The sequence below is a fragment of the Stylophora pistillata genome, chromosome 4 (genome assembly GCF_964205215.1).
Source record: "Stylophora pistillata chromosome 4, jaStyPist1.2, whole genome shotgun sequence".
NCBI classification, from domain to species: Eukaryota; Metazoa; Cnidaria; class Anthozoa; order Scleractinia; family Pocilloporidae; genus Stylophora; species Stylophora pistillata.
This window is the reverse complement of record NC_142522.1, coordinates 27,357,613-27,379,068: the sequence shown is the minus strand read 5'-3', so window position 1 is coordinate 27,379,068 and position 21,456 is coordinate 27,357,613. Positions and strand designations below refer to the sequence as shown.

Below are 21,456 nucleotides of genomic sequence, written 5' to 3'. Positions count from 1 at the left end.
CTAACTGTTTTCACTTATTATATAGCTGGCAGCGCGCACAGGCAAGATGATGCGAATCCTGTGTTTTGATTGGCTACCTGAGTGGGCAGGATGGGCCCATCTCGCCCGCTCGGGACTGCCCGCATTAATCCCGCGCAAGAAGAAAGGTGCATGGAGCGGACTTGCAAAGTTCGGCGACGTAGTCGCGACACACAAATCAAAGAAAAAATTAAACGACCCTCGGGTTCTATATAAGACGATGACAACTCAGGAGAGGTGATTGGTAAGGGAAACCTAGCAATTATCGAAGATAAAAAAATAACATCGTCGCACTTATCTGATGATGAGCCAATGAAGTGTCAAACTTTTATTTACGAGGATCAATTGACGACTTGACGAACGCTTTCATCTCTATTATTGTATCCAAACGCTCAACGCATTCTGTTGAATATCGCTTTTGAGCGCTTCAGCCTCGGAAATTTCCCATTTACAGGAAAGCTGTTGTCAAATATATCTAAACGAATCATTTCTTCGGTTGGTGGATTATTTGTTGATCCGCATATGATGCCAAGCCGTATAGTTCGGCATTCCAAGTTTCAGTGGTCCCAAATTAGAATATTCACGATTATCCAAAAATCGCCAGGGACTGGTAACGAAATCGGCGCAGTGTACCATGGGAAGGAATTACCAGCCAAAATGGCTGTGTTACAGGAAGGTGTTGAACACCTTCACGCTATAAGTTCCTCGGTTTCAAAGTCGCACATAGCTCCTTTGTGCAGTGCGATTGCTAAAAGGTAAGTTTATTTACTGTTTGTCTTACAGTTATTTAATAATAGCCCTTATTAGGTAAGTCTCTCCGAGAAAAGATCAGGCAATCTTCTTTGAGGTCGAAACTGATACTCGAAATAGCTACATTCAGGTGATGATAAAATATCTGTTGAGTCGTAAGCAGTACACTGCCCTCGCGTGATAATTACAGGTTTTAAAATCTTTTATTTCCAGCTCTTTTCATGCGAGCGAACGAGCCGTCTTGCACCCAGCTAAATTTTCGATAATATTGACTTGCAGGGATAATAATTATCTCAATTGAAATTTATTGTTTATTGTTTTTGACGCACAATGTAAACTTACTCTGCAAATAAGGTTTAGAATCTGCCTAACTTTCTTAGGACGTGTATGGAAAAAATACTCTTCATTGACATCAGCAGCAGTACAGAATTTGTAATTTATATGTTTGTTAGATTTTATGTAGTAGGTGATGAGGAAACTCTATGTTTTTGATGTTATGAAATATTTCGTACACCCTCTTCTTTGCTTGGAAATTTATTTCTTTTATCATTTTTTCATTTGTAGCGAAAATATAATTCTTGGAGATGATGATCGTGAAGGCTTTTTTCATTCTTTTGTGGCACTGTCTGCACATTATAATTATTGGATTAAATGTTACACAGTGTAAGTATAGTGAATTCTTTTCCTTTCAACTTACTGTATGTAGTATTTTTTTTCATCAAGTTTGGATTGATAAGCTTTGTACTGGAGTTGTACTTTTAAGTAATTCATCATCAAAGTGTAGAATATATATGTCTTATTAGACATTTCGTTGTGTCGTATTGTTGAGTATTTTTACAAGTTGTGCTATAATTTTGACAAGCCCTTAGAGCAAGTCAAAATACAAATAACAAGTAAAAATACTCAGTGATGCGATGCAACAAAATGCATTTATTTATCATCCAACATTCCAAAATGTTATTTCAGTGCTGCCAAATTTCACTGATATTAATTTTTGGGGACTGCATGATAGAAGTATGTGAAGCGGAATGGAATTGGTGCATTTTTGTAACTTCAAGCCAATTTGTTGCTTGCGTGATGCAAGGAAACCTGTCTAACAGGTTCTGTGGAGTGCAAATACTTAGTTCTTATTAACCGAGTGGGAGATCTGTATGGGAGAATCTTGACCGAGGTCACTAGTACAGACCTCACTGCATTTGGTCTGTACCAGCGACCGAGGTCAAGATTCTCCCATACAGACCAACCTAGCTCAGTTAATAAGATGTTTATTATATGGCTGTGTCTTATATACCAATTTTTTATATTCTTTGTACCTTTTTTTTCTAGACCGGTCTAGATGCCGGTCTAGATGGGAAAATCTAGACCGCTTGCAATATTGATTTCAGCCAATCAAATTCGTGAATTCGGTAGTTCCCAGTCCTTGTGAGACACAGCCATATAATAAAATGAGGTATTTGTACTTGTATTGGGCATTATTTGTACTCTACAGAGTATAGATGTTAAGTATTATACTTAACGCCTCTTAGTCTGAGGCCCTCTACATGCATAACCAATTTTTTTGTACACCCTGCCTCTTGATAAGTATTTAGCCTCATGACCCTGTATTACAAAAATGTATCTCGGACCTGGTGCATAGCCAAGAATTTCACTTTCCATTATTCTTGTTGCTGATAACTTCCTTCTTGTCTGAGGTGAATTGTATTTTTCTAAGGAAAGTTTAATGTCAGTAAGTTGAGCAGCTAAGTATTACTTTTTTGAACCCTTTCCCTAAGCAATTAATGTATGCATGTCTATTTATAGCTTTCATCAATAATTTATTTCAAACAGTTACACTCGTTAAAGTATCATTGTCTTCAAATAGAAAATGAAATAGAAGCATTTTGTTTTTTCCATAATCTTGATACATGCATTGTAATAATTTATATTTGTTATGAATGCGACAGGTGGTGCCAACTTGCAAATAATCATCAAAGCATGTAAAGTACTCCTGAAATTTTCTCTTTTGGAATTGGAGAGAAAAAGAGAATCAAATCAACCCTTTGTGAAGGTATAGTTAAACTAGATGAGAAAGACTTTCTTCAAATATTGTAAATGACATTGTGATTTTAATGGGAGAGAGCAAAATAAATATATGCACTGTAAACAAGTCATTTTGATGTGGAACTTGGCTAAGGCAAAGGGTTAAGAAAAAATTCAAGACACTTGCTTTGCAAATCAGATAAGAGTTTGAAATGTCTGCTTTCCCCTAAGAGTAGCTATATCATGGAATATTCATCATTTTGATCTTATGTACAAACCTTTTACTGGTACTGTAATCAAAACTTTTTAAAGTGTGATATTAAAGTTGCAAGTTAGTGTATCCAAACATCTTTTTTCCTTAAACCTGAACATTAATTTTTACCAAGGTAGCAATATGAACACTGTGTCATGTGATTGACACTCCAAATACATTTTTTCTATCATTATGTAGAAACATTATTTAGTATCCATCATTGAAGGACTTTGCAAAGGACATGGTTGTCTAAAGAGAACAGAAATTGTCACTTTTACGGCAATCTTGAAGTCAGCTAATGTGTTGAAGGCTACTGGCAGTGCAGCAGAAATACAGAAGGATACATGCCTTAGTCAGGGTGAAGACTTTTTTCAAAGGCTTCAAACAGCATTTACTGAGACTGGAGAGGGTCATCCAAGCTTCATCAAAGACAAAAGCAGGTATTCTGCAGTACTTTCCAACTATTTCAAGTTCTTAGATTAATCAATTTGATACTTGTAACAGGGGATGTGAATAATAAAATTAAATGCAATTTGTGGTGGTTAGCTTGTAAGGCATTACCAGTAAAGTAACCTTTTGTCTAGAGCATGCATCATTAATATTGAGATTGGAGTCCCAAAGATAGCCACTGACTAATATGAAATGCATTGGATGTAACCTGCTGTTGACAGCGGTAGGTATATGTACAGCTTTTAGATCTTACAGTGAGCAGAAGATACTTGGAATTTTGTGAGGTACAACACCACTGTACAGTGTATCAAGCTAAGCTGACCAGTAAGAGGAAATGAAACTGGTTTGATACTCCTCTGGCTGAAAATTTAGTGAGCCACTCTGGCTTCTTCTTTGATGATTATTGTGCCAATTAAAAATTAATGAAGAGTGCATTGTGGTGTTTTAGAAAATCAATCTACATTATACAGGACATGTCTATTATGTTCCATTGTTTGTGCAGGACAGAAAATGAGAAGAGTTTGTCCTCTGATGCAAGTGGTACTGATGTCAAGAGCTTCTTTTCCAACTGCAATGTGGCAGCTCTGAGACAGCTAGGAGGTGGAAGAATTCTATTGGATCTGTGTCTCTCCTTGCCTGAATTTTCAAAGATTGTATTCAAACCAGAATCATCAGCAACTTTGATTAGTTTGACATCCTCAAGGTGTGTTTTTGAACTTACAGTGCTCAAAGTTGCAAACAATCTAACTTTGGCGTATATGAGAATGATCCTTCGCAGTAAAGCACTATTTGAGCAATAGTGAAAATCAGACCTAAAAAAAAAAAAAAAATTTCAGGCCTGTACGGGATTCGAACCACTGACCTCTGCGATACTAGTGCAGCACTCTACCAATTGAGCTAACAAGCCAACTGAGAGCAGGCCATCAAATTAATTCGATATAAACCCGTAGATGATAAATCAAACAACAACAAACATATGAAACATATGTGTGAACTGCGGTTATGAGACGTATATGAGTTCGAATCCCGTACAGGCCTGAAATTTTTTTCAGGTCTGATTTTCACTATTGCTCAAATAGTGCTTTACTGCGAAGGATCGTTCTCATATACGTCTCATAACCGCAGTTCACACATATGTTTCATATGTTTGTTGTTGTTTGATTTATCATCTACGGGTTTATATCGAATTAATTTGATGGCCTGCTCTCAGTTGGCTTGTTAGCTCAATTGGTAGAGCGCTGCACTAGTATCGCAGAGGTCAGTGGTTCGAATCCCGTACAGGCCTGATTTTCACTATTGCTCAAATAGTGCTTTACTGCGAAGGATCGTTCTCATATACGTCTCATAACCGCAGTTCACACATATGTTTCATATGTTTGTTGTTGTTTAATCTAACTTTGGGTTATCTTAACCCAACTCTGGGTTAAGATGGTCCCAGATGGTCCCAGAACTGGGTCCAGATGGTAACCTATGTTTGGCAGTGAAATAGTGAGCTGTAATTTTGCATGCATTGCAAGTACAGTAATTTTTATGGGTTAAAGTCGATTCCATATACAAGTGCTCTGTCATTGTGTCCTTCCCTGGGTAGGGCAAGTGTTTCAAACCACTTTAAATTACCCTCACGTGGTTGAAATGATATTGTAATACCTGTGGTATTTTTTATTCATTTGACTTATTTTCATATCATTATTTGGACTTCTGCTTGTACAGTCACGTAGATGTCTTTCAAGTACTTGGAATTTTAAGTTTCAAGTTAATTGTTTCTAAAATAGTTACATGTAGTTTTAATTGATTAGATACAGGTCCCCGCAGGCCCATAACTGTAAACTTTTCCTGTTTTAATAAAGACTATGATGATGGTATTCACTAATCATTGCTTTTTTTTTTTTTTGATATGCACAAAATGAATTTGTAAAGTTCTTGTTGCAGTATTCAGGGACTTTCCTCTGAGCTTTTGGTTGTGTCCAGCATAATTTCCATCCCAATATTGGAACCCCTCTCAGCAACCAGAGTGGAGAAAGTCTGTCAGCTGGCATTAGGATGCTTGGATGTGGCTCTCACAATTGCTACAGGAAACTTCAACATAGTAGGAGCTGCAGGTAACACCTGTTACTGTAACATACATCCTAATGCATGTAAGTGGGGGGGGGGGGGGGGAGACACAAGAACAGCATCAAAACTAAAAAAATTTGTACGAAGTATGGTTGCTCTAATTTAGGCCTCCATTGTTTTCAAGACTGCTGGAAAACTTTTTCCTTTTGAAAAGTAAGTTGTGCAGAAGCTGGGAACTCTATGCAGGGTTGAAACATTTTATTGCAGGAACAAAGAGGGCAATCTCAAGCCCCATCTTTCCCTTTTAGGCAGCCAATCAGAACATAGAATTTGTGCCTAGACAATAGGCATCACAATGCACACAGTGATTTACATGTACATTGCCTCTTATGTTAGTATACTTTTAATTTTCATAGGAACAACAGGATTAAGTCGACCACTCTCAGTAAAAAGTCTTGGAAGGTCTTCCTTGTCAAAAGCTTCAGGAGCAAAATCTGTCAGTAAAATGTCTGGTGAAGAAGAAAGCCTTGAAAAATGTGCCCAAAGCATTTTAGAAAATAGTGTAAGTGCCATTGGGTGTTTATACATTGTAGTACAGTTTACAGCCATAATAGAGATCAGATGTATAATTTATATTCATTATTAACCAAACGTGAGGTCAAGATGGCTGGATATTGCCTGAGTTATTTTTATGCATTTTTATGGACTGAGATGAAGGCTAATATACAGCCATCTTGACCAAACAAGCTTGATTAATATTTAAAGTATTTATTAAATTGCAAAAAGATTTTGCTTTATTAAGAGTTAAGAATGACTTGTTTACTCTGACAGCTGAGAAAGAAAGCCAGCCGTGTTTGTAGCACAACAAACTCACAATGGTCAATCAGAACACTGGATTCGCTTCATCTTGCCCTTGGGAGCTGCGAGGGATGTTAGTAATAAAGTTAGTTTTTGTACAGTATATTTTGTAGATCAATGTGTTTGATGTGATCTGTGGAGTAATACAATCCTCGTCACGAGCTGGTGGTCAAGTATTGCAGAATGTTCACATGTTAGCAGCACACAGGATTATTCAAAGTCTACTTCCCGTGTTGGGACTTACAGATGAAGACTGTACATCCAAGGAGAGTGCTGCTTCTAAATTCAAATGGTAGGTGTAGATTTGAAATTATAATCATGATTATGTTGATATGAAAACTGACCCCTAATTCCCCCCCCCCTCCCTCCCCCACCCCAGCCAAACCCCACGGGAATTTACCATCGTCTGTGCTAGGGGAGAGGGGAGAATTTGAACCTTACCTGGCTGGGGTAGGGAATTTGAATTGAAGTTTCAAGTCTTTCCAGCGGAATACAATTGATAAATAATTTTATGGAGATATTTCAGGTAAGTTGTTCACTTCTGCAGGAGAGTGGCTCAGAAGAAGAGGTCTAGGTTTTAAAGCTTGGTCAATTAATTTGTAGAAAGTCACAGTCAATGATTTTGCTTTTTACATGAAAATTTGACAGGGCATTTGAACACAACTTTTGTCCTGGGGGGAAGGAATGTAAACAAATCAAAGCCTCAGGGGTTGCCCAGAGTAGGGGGGTGGGGGGAATCTTGAAGCTTCAAATTGATTGTAGCACAAATTATTACATTACTTTTTCGTTCTACTTAACATTGGTTATGCTGACTAATTGACACATCAGTCGCCACAATTTACAAATTCAATTTGGGTCAGCAAAGTATAAAGAGAGGTAAATGTTTTTCAAGCCTTCAGTTGCAACTCATCATTATTATTTTGTTCATTTGCTATACAGGTTACAAGGAGTGAACACACTGGTGGTTGTGCTTGCCTCACGTGCAATCACTCTCCTGTCTTCTCTTTTGGAAGAGCTGCAGGTGGAAGGATTACTGACGGACATTGAAGATAAACATTCTACTATTGGGTCTGACTTCTCTGTCAACTCACGTTGTTCTGCTTGGAAGAGAGTGAAGAAACTGATGGATGAACTACCTCTGTTGAATTACTTGTTTGCACAGTTTTCTACTTTGTACAAAATGGTAATGTAGACCAATCTATTGTACCCTTTACACCCTATCATTGACAGTCATATTCTCCATACTGTTCTCATACATTTCCTAAGATGTTGACAAGGAGAATTTGTTTGACAATCAGGAGCTTTTTAAAATTTATTGCTGATCATTTTCTCTATTCTCATGACCTTTATGTTTTATTCACATGTGGCAAAAACTAAAAGGGGGGAATTATAGTGTACAAGATAAACAAAAGTGCTAAGACTAATTACAAAAGAAGCAAAATCAAAAGGAAAACGAAACTAAATACAATTGACTGCAACTTAATCTGATCCTGTCTTAAAGGTGTAGAGGAACTCCAATGTTGTGTAATTCAAACTGGTGAAACTTTTGTAAAAACTCTGATCCAACTCCTTTGATCTCGTAACTCCAACTCTTTGATATTTAGGGGGTGTTCTCTAATAAGGGTATAATTGTAAACCGGTTCAAACGGGAACAACTAGCTACATCAAGGATTCAAACTGTGAACAATAATTTTCATACGAAAATAAGGGTGTAAACTCAATAATGAGACAAAACAGAACTCCAGCTCCTTTAAATTAGAACGAAGGCAATTTCATAATCAAGGTCCTTTTTTAATGTTCATTACAAAATTATTCAAATTTTTTTTTGTTTTAAGTTCTGATCAGTGTATTTTTTTTTTTATGTTGTTACCCTTACATCTGGACTGTTAAATATCAACAGGCTACTGCCATGATCACTCCAACAGTGTCAGCTGGTCAAACATCGTCACGACCCAGCTCAGCCAAATCAGACAGCTCAAAATCTCCAGCTACATCATCAGACGAAGGAGACAGTGAATACATCTCTTACTCTGATGGGAGCAGTGAAGGTACTGTTTATTTGGGAAGTTTTAGTTTGGGTGGCAAGTAGAGAACTCAATGTGGTCTCTGATAGTTATGTTTTAATACCAATAACATGGTTGAACAAGGTGCGAAACAGACTGAGGGAGAAGTAGATGTTGCATCAAAAGTCACTTTGAGCATTATTTTGTGTACCCCTTCACTCTGTCACTTTCCTCTGAGAAAATTTCTTAAGTATTAATTGTTCAATCTGTGATTTAGATGAAGAATCATTACTTGGTCAGTGGTTTCAAGACACATTGTCATCAACAACAACAGTTACAACTGCCAGCCCACAGCCCCCAACAAGAAAGAAATCAGAAAGTGGAGACGTGGGAGACAGTGGGACAGAGACCACACCCTCTGGACGGTCTTTCCAGATGGCACCTGAGGAGGTACTTGTAATATAATACAGACAATTCTCTAGAATTGTTGCCTAAATGTAGGGTTGGTGCCCATGGTAACCAGGGGCTTTTGCTGTTTCCAGCTAGCTCTCTCTCAGGAAACTACCCCTGACAAGGATGTCTGTGCAACAAGGACCCTTCCCTCATACTAGGCCTCAGTGAACACTGGTTAGGTCATTGGTAGGGTAACACTTGACAACAATAGCAACATAACTGCAAAATGTGTATGTACAGTTCTAGGTTCTTTTGATCCCACTGCAAAAGACGGTCACAAACTGCATGACTTTTGTACAGTATACAAGTACGTTTATAGGTTTTACTTAACATATTGTAGGGTATACTTACAGCTGTAATTGAGACTTGTTGACACAAGAATTTGTACTTGAACTTGAGCTGTTTTCTTGTTAGTACATCTACCTGGCAGCATGCACCCTCCAGTTCTTATCCAAACATTTACTGAGCAACCCAATACCAGAAATGTCAGAGTGCATCAGCCGTTCATTCACTGAGACACACATCATTGGGCTTGTGGGAGTTGTCAAGGATCTGGATCAACTTGCTGTGATCAGCATGCCAAGTTATGTTGACATGGACAAGCTTTGCAGTGCTGTTGATCAGGCTGTGCACTTGCTTCTTGTATCAGACTTGCTGACACAACATCAACAGGTTAGTTGAAACGAAGGCCAAACCTTATTTAATATGTTTGACATATTACACTTTCCAGGTATTATGAGTCACATAGTTCAAGGGCTTGTTACTGAAAACAACCAATTGATTTGCTTTATTGCCAGTCATACAAGGTTGCATGATTATTTTAAAATCAATGGAACTGGCACTGTCCTGTGCAGTTTGGCAGAACAGGTTTGCCCTTCAACTCAAGTCAACAGAAGGTGTAGAAATTGTTGCAAACCTCTTGAATCGGTTGCTAAAAATGTTGGGCTTCTTTCAGCTTCCTTTTTTGTTTCACAGCTTAGTTTATAGAAAATATGCACAATCCACAATCCTTCCCTTTGCCGGCTCTGAAAAAGGGCCAAATGTCAACAAAAGTATTGGGAATTTTCTGTTATTTATTTCTTGTTGAGTTCATGTTAATGATTAATAACTGATATTTGTATCCGCAAAGGACTGATAAAGAACATGTGGAATACTAAGCTCAATTTGTCTTTGTACCACAGAAGCCAAAAGTTAGTTGGGAAAGGGTATAATCGTAAGAGAGTATCAATTTTATAAACTTGACTTTGGATAAGGCTTTAAAAGTGGCCAACAGTGCTTGTAAACTATTTTTAGTCTCAGATTGCAGTTTTTGCTTATCAAGGTCAATGCAAATTTCACATGTTTACTTTTAGTGACATGTTCCTTTTTATCAGGATGTTTTCCTCAGTCACCTGGGCTTGGCACCATTAGTTGATGGACCATGGCCATTAAAAGTAAGCCAACGTTGTCTGGGAATCCTTGCTAGGGTGTTACTGGCTCGACAGCAGAAGGCTTTGCACATTTCTAGCACAGGGATGGATATTGAAGAATGTATTACAGTTTGGAAAAGATTGATTGACACTCTTAAAGATTACTGTCTCACAAGTGAGGATTTAAATCTACCTACCATTCCAGGTACAGTGTGTTAGAGTTTTATACTGCTTATTTAACTACTTTGCATTAGTCACAGTAATGTGAATAATTCATTTTTTCTTTCAGATCTCAATGTGGAGCATCTTCAGCTTCTCCTGTTTATTTTCCACAACTTCTCTCTGAAACAGCGTAAATCACTTACCACGTATTGTGTCAGGGTGCTGATAACAATTGCCAACTCATTGTCAATATTGCATTCCCCTCCCCTTGCAATGGGCCGCCTCTTGTTGTTGTTGGATTACTTTCTCCATCATTTGTCGGCACCACCAGAAGATCTCTTTAAACAGGTAAACATGATAATCGTACAGCTTGTTTGCTCCAAAACTGGCCCACACTATATACTACTGGATCCACCAGTAATTGAGATAGCCATTTAAGTCTATTTATATATTTATTTATTTGACCCTTTAACTCCCAAGATCTGATTGTTAATTCTCCCCTCTGGCTGCTACACATGATTTCCTTTTTAAGTAGTTATGAGAATTTGGTGTAAGATCAGGATAACAACTTCTCATTACCTGTTTGATGGGTAATGTGTAGACATGATAGGGAGAAGTTTCATGTTAATCACTTCTGGGAGTTTAAGGGTTAAAGTTGAAATGTATTGCCTGTACACTGCATCATGATTTGTTTTAGCAATTAATTTATGAAGTATGTCTAGTTACATGTAGCGGATTAACCTCAATTTTCAAGACATGTAAATGAAAAAAAGCTGACATTCAAGAGAACAGTAATAGAAGATTCCTGGCACAAAGAGACAACAATATGCCAGTAACAGTTTGGTCTCAATACCTTGTTACAATGTTCTCTTACAATATTTAGTGAAGGTTATGTGTATTGACTGTGATTTTATTAAAACTGAATATTGGTATGACAACAGTGGTAAGTCCCAGGGCCTTGGTTTGTGTCATTTTTCAGTTGTTTAAGATTCAAATATAATTTCGTGCAAAGAAAAGCCATTATAGCTGCAATAATTGTCTTTGATATCTACCATAACATTTTTTGATTTTTTGACACCCAAGAGAAGTACAGTCCAAGTAGCCATGTGGTACAGTAACATAATAGTAACCAACGTTACAGTGTACAAATAAATATTACCTGTACATGTAGTCATTTGCATTGCATTATTTTTCACATTAGGTGCAGCATAACCTGTTTCAAAGCTCTGCTTCAGCCAGCTCAAGGTTTATGGAGGACCAAGGCTGTTCAGATCCCTTTGAACCTTTGTATTATGCTGCTAATAATTCTGAAGAAGACTCTTTGAAAGTCCATCTACTGGCTGATGAGCACAAGTTACCCAAGTCTCACAGTTTAACACCCAGATTTTATGAGATAAGATCTGTACTTGCAGGGGATGATATGGACAAAGAGGTAAATTTCTGACCATTTGTTATTCCCCTATTTAGCAGTGGCACAGGTTGATCTCAGAATGAACAGACTGGCAATTGCACCTTGAATGAGTCATCATGTAGTGTTCTTGGGTGTGACACTCAACTCTCCCCTGTCCACCCTGCAGAGTAAATGGGTTTTGGCCAACTGTCACAATACTTGATTAGATTTTATTGAGCATACATGTGGTGACCAACATCTCATCCAGAAGGGGTGGCAAAACTAGTTGCCTTGTAGCAATAAAATTGGAATAAGCTCTGCCAATAAGGGCAGAAAGTGTGCAAGACATAACCCTAAACCTGGATTGCTGCCATTGTGATGGTATTAATTTTTTGAGTATATTTTCTATGACTAATATGATTGCATTATTTTGGTTGGTTTGAAAATTTCAGGCCAGCTCTACACTTCTAAGTTTGTCTGGAGAGGGTCAAAAGTACAAGGATTTTTATTCAGCAATGATCAATTTCCTGATGGTGGGATCTCAGCCAGAACTAAAGAGCAATGTGGGGGATGGTCATCATTCAGGGCCAATTGATGGTGCAGTTGTGAAGCACAGCTTTAACCTTGCATGGCGCATACTAGACAGTCTACCACCATCAGCTGATTTTTTTCAGAACCTTTTTCAAGATCTTGAGAGACAGCGTCTTCAAGTAACAGTAAGTACAGTCATGTGCATGTACATGTACATCTGTACATCCACTCAACCTTGTAACTCTCAGAAGAAATCAATGTGTAACTTTTCCTTATAATTTGGATATATCAACAAAGTTGAAATGGTAAATTGGCCATCGTAACGATTACAAAAGCTGATGTTTGGAGCGTTAGCCCTTCGTTGGAGCGAATAGAGGAATTGTGGGTTGTGTGTGCTTTTAAAGGCAGAAAGTGGAGCTATGTTATTGATGGGAACATGGCAACGAGAAAAACAAGAATAAATTAGTGGAATGAAAAGCATTCGTTGATCCCTGTGGGAGTTAGACTGCCGGTTTGAAAGATGAGCTTTTGTTCAAGATTTTTATGGCTTTCCGTGCTACATTAACTTTTCCTTACAATGCTTATTCAGTATTAAACCAAGTGAGGCCTGTAATGAGCAGCCTTATAGAAACTAGAAGCAGCAACTATTTAACTCATTTTTCCTTTTCCACAGGACCCTGACCTAGCTAAACTTTTGTGTGGTCTGAAGTTTGTGTCAAAACTTGGCACTTCAAGTCCAGATGCTACCTTCTGTGAAACACTTAAGGTACAGTATGTCAGTGAGGTGTACATTAATTTTGCAAACTACTAGGTATACAACTCTATTATTGACCTGTTGGACCCCTCAGGATGTTGCAACTTTGACCCCCCCTCCTACATGTAGCTGCTGTAAATGAGAATGGATGTGAAGATGAGTGAAAGTGGTTTTGACTTTGTGTATCAAAAATAAAATATCAATGAAGTCAAATATCAATGAAGCAGTGTTTATGATGTGCTTTGCTTTCTTTTTCATTAATCAAAGATTGGTAATTGTGAAGAAGAGCTCCCCAAAAAACCTGTCGGCCGACAGTCGGCCGACAGACGACCAACTGTCGGCCGACTGTCGGCCGACTGTCGGCCGACAGTTGGTCGTCTGTCGGCCGACTGTCGGCCGACAGTCGGCCGACAGTTGGTCGTCTGTCGGCCGACAGGTTTTGCCTGAAATATAGGCTACCTGTCGGCCGCCAGTCGGCCGACAGTCGGCCGACTGTTGGTAATGTGTCGGTAACCTGTCGGTACCTTGTCGGTAGCTTGTCCGTGAAACGATCACACAATGTTAGGGATTCTAAGTTTGCCGTACACAGGCGCCCACTCAAACACGATAGAAGGTGTATGGAGTCAAATCAAGAGAAAGCTGAAGGCAATGAACGGGACAGTGAACAGCAAACTTCCATGCTACCTCGACGAGTTCAACTGGCGGAAATGCTACCCTGGTGATCCGTTTGACAACTTGCTCGAAGCCATCGCAGAGTTCTGCCCACCAAACTAAGTTTACTTAGTTTTACAAACAAACGGCTCCTTTAGGAGCCACCAAATAAAAAAAAGTCTTGAACCGACAGAGACAGAACCAACATGTGTATTGTTCAACATTAGATTAGCGGCGCGCTCCTAAATCAATTATCGCATCACGCATCCAAGTCTAATTATCGAATTGTTACGTATAGTATTTTATTACTTAACATAACGAGTAAAAAGATTCACAGTTGTATCATTTATTAAACTTGAAATTGGAAATAGCAATTCATCCCAAACCTGCAAGATAGATTACGATGCTAGCAACAAATACATACATACATACTTAACATACCATAAGAGGCCGCGTTGCATTGTTGGGCGATTGGAACGAAAGTGTTTGTATTGATACGTAGCTTATGGTTTTCAGAGTTTTTGGCCGAGTTTTCGATTAAATTATCTTCCTATGCGATTCTTAGATTGTCTGGTGTGTTGTAAATTACGCAAGTGATATATCCTATACGCATCTGATAACATTTTGGAAGAAACGTTTCTTTACATACTACCAACTTTGCCGTCGATCGGTAAGTAGGTGAAGTCTGTCGAGTCATACATCACCATTACGGATTGTTATGTCACGTTAACTGTTCGTTTTTTACACAATTTTTCTTTTTTCTTAACCTGTCGGTAGACTGTCGGCCGCCTGTCGGTCAACTGTCGGCCGACAGTCGGCCGACAGTCGGCCGACAGGTTTTTTGGGGAGCTCTTCTTCACAATTACCCAAAGATTGAGGGGTTCCTGTATGTACAAATTTTAAGCTTGACAGTCAAATCAAAAAGGATATCAGATGGTTTTCATGATATGGGATGGAGAAAACAGCTGAGTTCCCTATGAAAATTTAAATCCCAGACCTTCTGATTACATTAACACACACTCTACCAACTGAACTGAATTGTATGATTGTATACCTATCGGCAAGGTAGGCCATACATTTGATTCATTTGTCCTTTTGACGAATGTCCTTGGCATTGCTAGGATCAGGGATATCAAGCACAGGCGGTTGTAAAATTTTAGTTCAGTTATGGTAATAATCTTGTTTCACTCTACAGAATAGTCTTGTTGATCAAGGAGTGTCCAATGAAGACTCTAAGAAATTGATTGATGACGTTACAAGTTTGAGTGGTGATCTCCACCACAGTGTTATGATGGCAAAACAGTTCTTGTTAGAGGTAGTGATCATGACATTAATTTTCATAAACTTATTGTGGGTTACTAAATGTGCATAAACATGGGTAATATGTGGGATTGCAAAAATAAAATGATTACATAGTTAAAAATTTTTGAAAATTTTATACACTGGAACCCTGCTAACTTGAACTCAGTTAACTCGAACCCCCAAGTAACTCAAACAAGATGGGATTTCCCTTGACCCAATTTTCAGTCATTTACTATCAGCTAATACAAACTTTCACTAGCTCTAACCATTTTTTTCTTTCCCTTGGGAAATTGAGTTAGCAGGGTTCTACTGTAAGTCACAATGGGAAACTCAAGGTTTGATGTTATCCATGTAACATTATGTCGATCTCAGTGCCCTCTTCCCTTTTACAATAATCCTGGGCTTCGTATTTCCTGATGCAATTATCTTACAATGGTGATTTGTTTGTTATTTGACTGTGTAGATGTTGAAACTTCACACTGAACTTGTCCAAGTAGACACGCCTTCTAAGCTACCAGGACTACTGAACCTATGCACTCTTGATGCTGTCATTGGAAAAACTCATGTGGCTCTTAATTCTCTCTTTGGAAACTGTGATGAAGATCCTGATTTAACGCTTGTCGTGGAAAATGCCAACGAGTTACTGCCTGTGCTCATTGACTTGATTTCATTGTATCAGAAATTTGCTGGGTAAGGAGTTTTAGACTGTAACTATATAGTGAAGCAAAGCTGCAGATGTTCTTATTCTTGGAAATTTAACCCTGTTCAGAATGTTTAATTAAGTGTGTACATGTAAAGAGTAAAATAAGTAATGAGTGAGCATTAGTTTCCAAAATGCAGTCTTTTGAATAAAGCCTTCTCCCAGACAGCACTACACGATACAAAAGGTCTGATGTTGGAGAAAATGCATATGCTATCAGTTTTATTTTTAACCTGTTTCTTGTTTGTTAGACTTTGTTTGCTGTTTGGTGCCACAAATCAGAAAAATGATGACAGTGAGGGAATGGAGGCATTGCAGGCCTATTCCAGTGTCCTAAAGATTGGGTGTATGCGACTACCTAAGCACTCATGTCTTCCAGTGACATTCTTGGCAGGTATTCAAGTTCAATGGATCTTGATTACTCAGATTGTATCAAATTATCCTAATACATTTTAGAACATAGCTAGCAGAGCCGCACAATTAAATTCAGTATATGCAAGCATGCTCAAAATCCTGATAGTGCACGCTGATAGTGTCAGCAAATCGCTTCGCTAGAAATGTTTTTTTCGCGCGAGTGGCCATTGTTAGCATGGGGAAAAATAATATAATTATTTCACGACAATAATGGATATAAACAGAGACTCAGCCTACTAGTCCCAAAACGAAGACAATTTTTTTACCTTAGCGCCTATCTCTTGGATATGTCAACAGGACATTAAAACTGGCAGTTCGCTTCCTGCAACTTGGTAAATTTTGTTGAGTTTAGCATGGTGGTTGTTGTTCAGTTGAGAACTAGTTTTGCATGATGTAGAAATGTTTATGTTTAATTTTTTTTCACAGCTGAGAAACCCGTAAACTCCAGTATGCACTCATTATGTTCCAGTTTCTCTGAACTTTGCCACATAGACCATGCAAACATTGAGGCATGGCTGAGAAGGATCATCTTAGGAGTTGAAGAAGACAAAGAGAACACTGGAAAGATGGCAGACAACAGACTGCTTTTACAGACATTTGCTACATATATTGTCAAGGAGTCAAGGTATAGTAGCCCAAGGGGCCCTTAAATGCAGAGTGAGGTAAAGCTTAGAATGTAAGATGATGATTTAATGCATTGATTACATGTAAATGTATTATTCTGTTGAGGAGATACTGCCTAATTCTGCAACTTCAGCTAAAAAGGTTTAACAGGAATTAACCTTTCATGATAAACTTTATGAACTTTAGAATGGTGGGAGGTTGAGATATCCTACATGTAGATGTACACTGTTCATGTGATGTAGATCACAGATGATTCAAAGTGTTTTGGTGGTTTATGGTTTGAAATGAAATGGTGTGATGCTATTTTTTGCAGCCCTGTTGGTGAAGAAGTAAGCCATTGCTTATTGAGATGCTTAATTCCACTGGGAAATGAGCTCCTGCCAGATGTCCCTGGAGAGTGGAGTAACATTGGATCCAAATTTGGTGACCTCATGAACACAGCTGCTGTTCTGGCCAGTGCAGGGGATGGAGCAGGGCATCTTACACTCTGTGCTGCCATCATTGACTGGCTGGAGAAATGGTATGCCTAAACAAATCTAAGATTATCTCTTCTTTGTCAGTCTTATCCTCTGCAAATCTAAGGTTTCTGATACTTGAAGAACTTTGTAGTTTTATTTTAATTTTTTTATTCTTGGCTCATCCTTGATTTTGGTAACTTGTTCATCATACAGCTGTAACTTGCCAGGTTTAATGAATAAAGTTTGGGAAGTTACCTATAAAAACAACAAAAAGTTATTCTATCTTCTTTTTAGTAAAACCCAACTTCTAATGGTAGCAGAAAGTGGTGAGAAAGGAAAAGAGAGTGGTATTGTAGAAGCTGCTGGGCCTCTTCTCCGTTATCTAGCAGAGTTGATGAGAGCTCTTAAGTACTCCTCAGAAAAGGAATGCCCTCCATCACCATCACTTTGCCCAGTTGATGGTGAGCCATTGATGCAAGATGTAGAATCTGATTGGATGGATGACATGGGTGGCGACGAAGAAGACTCTGGTGGAGAAGAGTCGGTAGGTGGAAAGAAAAGTAGGGTCAGTGGTAATATGGACTTACTCCTTTTTTTTTATAAAATCAAGCCCATGAAATTACTGCAATTTATAGTCAGGTGCATTGTAGCCCCTTATTTCTTTCATGGTTCAGTCCATTGGCTTCTTTAGGAACACAAATTTTTGAGAGACTTATTCATGTTTACTAGTTTCTCAACATCAGGCCAAATTTCATCGAGAATGTTTCTTTAATGTCATTATTGTTGATAAAAGTCAACATAAAAGGATATCCATTCCTCAAGAACATCATGTGTTACTCTGTTCCTGAATTTTGTTTTGGTGTCTTCTGAAATTGTGGTGAATCTATCTCTTCCTCTAAGGATGAAGATTCTCTTTGCAACAAGCTCTGCACATTTACAATGACTCAGAAAGAGTTCATGAACCAACACTGGTACCACTGCCACACTTGTAAGATGAATGACGGGGTGGGCGTGTGTACAATATGTGCTAAAGTCTGCCATAAGGATCATGATATCTCATATGCCAAGTATGGTTCATTCTTTTGTGATTGTGGGGCTAAAGAAGATGGAAGCTGTACGGTAAGTGTTATCCCTTTGAAAATAAAACTTTTGGGTAAATTTGAATGCTTGAGTGCTTCAATTCTCTCTGTTGCTTGGAAGTTATCATATGTACAGCCTGCATGCCACTGGTAAGGACTGTCTTCTGTAAAGACAGTCTCCATTGGAACTGTAAGTGTTGCTGTTGTTGTTGAGCACATGTATCTAAACCATCTGGATGAAAGCAATCAAATTTGTGATTGCTATAGGGAAGTTTGGTTCGACAGCCTGATTCAGGGCATGTAGAAGCAACTGCTGCACTGATATCAATTATGTTGGTTTACAGCAAAGGTTATAGTCATAATTCTAAGTAGATTATATAAGACAACAAAATTGCAAACAAACATAAAATTTCCTCCTCCCCCTGCTTCTTAAATTTTATGCAAGATACAGTACACTAGGTGGTGTACCTGTTGCAACTGTAGTAACCAAATTGATTACATGCTGGATTCGCCTGGTCATAGTATTAAAGACATGCTTAGGTCAAAAGGCTTGGCAAACTGGGCTGGCAGGTCCAGGCTGGCCTAACACGTGAAATTTTCCAATCAGCCTCGTATTAGTCAACTACCCCTCCTGAGAAGCCACTTAAGAAATACATATAATTTTCATGGATAACAAACTTTTAAAGGATTATGTTGCTTGTCAGATCATTTAATTATGAAAGGCATTTTGTGTTGTAGGCTTTGGTGAAACGCACCCCGAGCAGTGGAGCAGACAGTCAGGTAGCTGTTCCACCATCACCATTTGCTACAGGAGAGATGGATGAAGGACATGATGCTGCTGAAGGCTCCACCTCTGGTAAAGTATCATCCTCAGCAATTGGAGCAAGTTCATCCACAGCTGCTGCTGCTGCTTCTGGAGTAACAGGTTCAAGTGGAACTGGAAATGATGGTGGCCTTGAAGATTCAGCACTTACATCTAAGTCTGTGGAGGCCTTGGCAAAGCAGCTTGAGGTTTGAGAACTGATTTAAGCGGTTAGGTTTTCACATTTAAAATTCGTGAGTTAATTGTAAAAGGACGTGACATTTTTTTATGATAAGCTTTTAACTCAGATCATTGTTGCAAAATGAACCAAATTGTCCAAAGTTTGAAAGCAGCTGCCATAAAACCAATTATTGTGAATCTATGTAGGTATTTTCGTTCATTCCATTTGGAATGAAACCTATATCTACTGCATTTTTTATTTCAGCAACATTGTATCTTGTGAAACTAGGCTTGCTTTCCCTATTGCTCAAAGCTCTTCCCTGAAAATACTTTCCATGATTGTGTCCTTCAATTATCAGCGTTTTCTCTTTTAACTTAAAAATTTATTTTGGATAACTTTTTCTTAACTCACAGAAGCACAAGAATGGACTTGTAAGCCAACTGGAGAACTCTTCAGTGATAACAACAACCTTAGACCTTCTTCAATGGCTGATGGGAACTGAGGGGGGAGGGCCTAGTAGTGTTGGAATGGGAGTGTCTAAGGCTTTAAAGGATTCTATGACACAACTGCACTTGACAGATAAAAGTGTGGAGAACACTGATCAACTTCTGGTTAGTTTTAGGTTTAGAAGCATTGTCACATTCTGTTAAAAAAAGATCATAGTCTAACTTTGTCTGGTTTTTTGGAATCCTACATCATCTTCCTAACCCTTGATCTATTTTGTTTTATATCTACGAGGTAAATTTTGTGAAATATTCCTATTGAAAGAATCACGACATAAAATACCCAAATTTCATACTTCCATAAAAAAATCAGAGCAAGCTTCAAAAACTTAGGCCATCCTATGCGATAGAAAGTTTATATTTCAAGAATGATATGAATCAGGCTGGTTTTGATCCTCACACAAAATCAATGAATAATGACATAAAAATTATTATAAAGAAAAATAGAGCGGTAAATATTGAATATAAGCTGAATGATGTGAACATTGCGATGTTCCAATAAACCTTTAAGAGGAAGAAGAGACAACCAGACATTTTTAAATCCCTGTATTTTGACTATAAATTATTAGCATTGGCTAGAAATAAGACCATGAGCTTGTAACATTTGATGAAAGATGTAGAAAACATAATTAAATGATTGCTTACTCACATTTACGTTAATACATGTAGGTAATGTTTGTCAAGCCAAGATTGACAGAGCATTTTAACACTCTTTGTTTTTTTGAAAAATTCAGGTTCCAACTTTAGGTTCTCAAGAAGGAGCTTTTGAAAATGTAAGGATGACATTCAGTGGAGAACAAGGACAAACTATCAGACAGCTGATTGGTGCACATGTCCTCAGGCGCGTTGCCATGTGTTGTTTGGCATCGCCAAAGGGAAGAAGGCAGCATCTGGCAGTTAGCCATGAAAAGGGCAAGGTAGTTATCTGACAAAGTAGTTACCTGTGTCGGCGCTTTTTGACTGATTTTTGTGAATCCAAAACGCAGATCATTTCAAGAGCCAATTAGAACAAACATATGTACGTTTATTTCATACAAGGGGTCAATAACAAATCAGAGTAAGCAACCCTCCTCTCCCTAAATGTGTTGATTAAACTTAAAGGTACTCGCAAGTCATCTACTGTGCATGTTCAGCAAGCCAGCTGGCTGAAGTAATTTTTTTTGCAAAAACTTAAAATATAAATCTCTGCCTCAACCCTTTTGATCTCATTTTTTCCCATACGCTGTACATTTGTAAAGCTTATTAATTTTGTGCATTAGATGTTAGCTATATTCATGGTTATTTTTGTCTCCCAGATTACAGTTCTTCAATTATCAGCACTCCTAAAGCAAGCTGATTCCAGCAAGAGGAAACTAACACTGACACGCCTTGCAACAGCTCAGGTGCCCTTTACAGTCCTCACTATCTCAGGGAACCCTTGCAATGAAGATTTTCTGGCAGTTTGTGGATTAAAGGATTGTCATGTGCTGACTTTCAGCAGTTCTGGATCTGTAGTAGATCACCTTGCTCTTCATCCTCAACTGGAGACTGGGAATTTCATCATCAAAGCTGTCTGGCTTCCTGGATCACAAACGAAACTAGCTCTAGTCACTGCTGACTTTGTTAAGGTAATATTTCATTCAAATTGTCTTCGTTGACGA

The 21,456-nt window shown here is 38.3% G+C and overlaps 1 protein-coding gene and 1 long non-coding RNA gene across 2 annotated transcripts in view; one reads left to right on the top strand and one right to left on the bottom strand.

Moving 5' to 3' along the window:
- Positions 1–675: 675 nt before the first annotated feature.
- The window catches only part of LOC148733136 (E3 ubiquitin-protein ligase UBR4-like), a 41,086-nt gene continuing 20,305 nt past the window's right edge, over positions 676–21,456 (top strand). The window contains 29 exon segments of the mRNA XM_088756487.1: positions 676–773; positions 1,333–1,408; positions 1,410–1,431; positions 2,712–2,815; positions 3,239–3,480; positions 3,993–4,193; positions 5,420–5,589; positions 5,959–6,104; positions 6,514–6,692; positions 7,340–7,583; positions 8,301–8,448; positions 8,681–8,853; positions 9,271–9,528; positions 10,230–10,470; positions 10,555–10,775; positions 11,629–11,859; positions 12,270–12,533; positions 13,022–13,114; positions 14,949–15,068; positions 15,519–15,745; positions 16,007–16,149; positions 16,596–16,794; positions 17,107–17,313; positions 17,546–17,795; positions 18,152–18,370; positions 19,069–19,341; positions 19,727–19,924; positions 20,551–20,733; positions 21,112–21,423. Of these exon segments, the coding sequence (XP_088612613.1) occupies positions 676–773; positions 1,333–1,408; positions 1,410–1,431; positions 2,712–2,815; positions 3,239–3,480; positions 3,993–4,193; positions 5,420–5,589; positions 5,959–6,104; positions 6,514–6,692; positions 7,340–7,583; positions 8,301–8,448; positions 8,681–8,853; positions 9,271–9,528; positions 10,230–10,470; positions 10,555–10,775; positions 11,629–11,859; positions 12,270–12,533; positions 13,022–13,114; positions 14,949–15,068; positions 15,519–15,745; positions 16,007–16,149; positions 16,596–16,794; positions 17,107–17,313; positions 17,546–17,795; positions 18,152–18,370; positions 19,069–19,341; positions 19,727–19,924; positions 20,551–20,733; positions 21,112–21,423 (5,442 nt within the window).
- On the bottom strand, positions 13,473–14,625 carry LOC148733137 (uncharacterized). Its single transcript, XR_016000558.1, has 2 exons — positions 14,063–14,625; positions 13,473–13,672 (listed from the first exon to the last, which is right to left on the bottom strand). It is a non-coding gene; the product is annotated as an uncharacterized LOC148733137 (long non-coding RNA).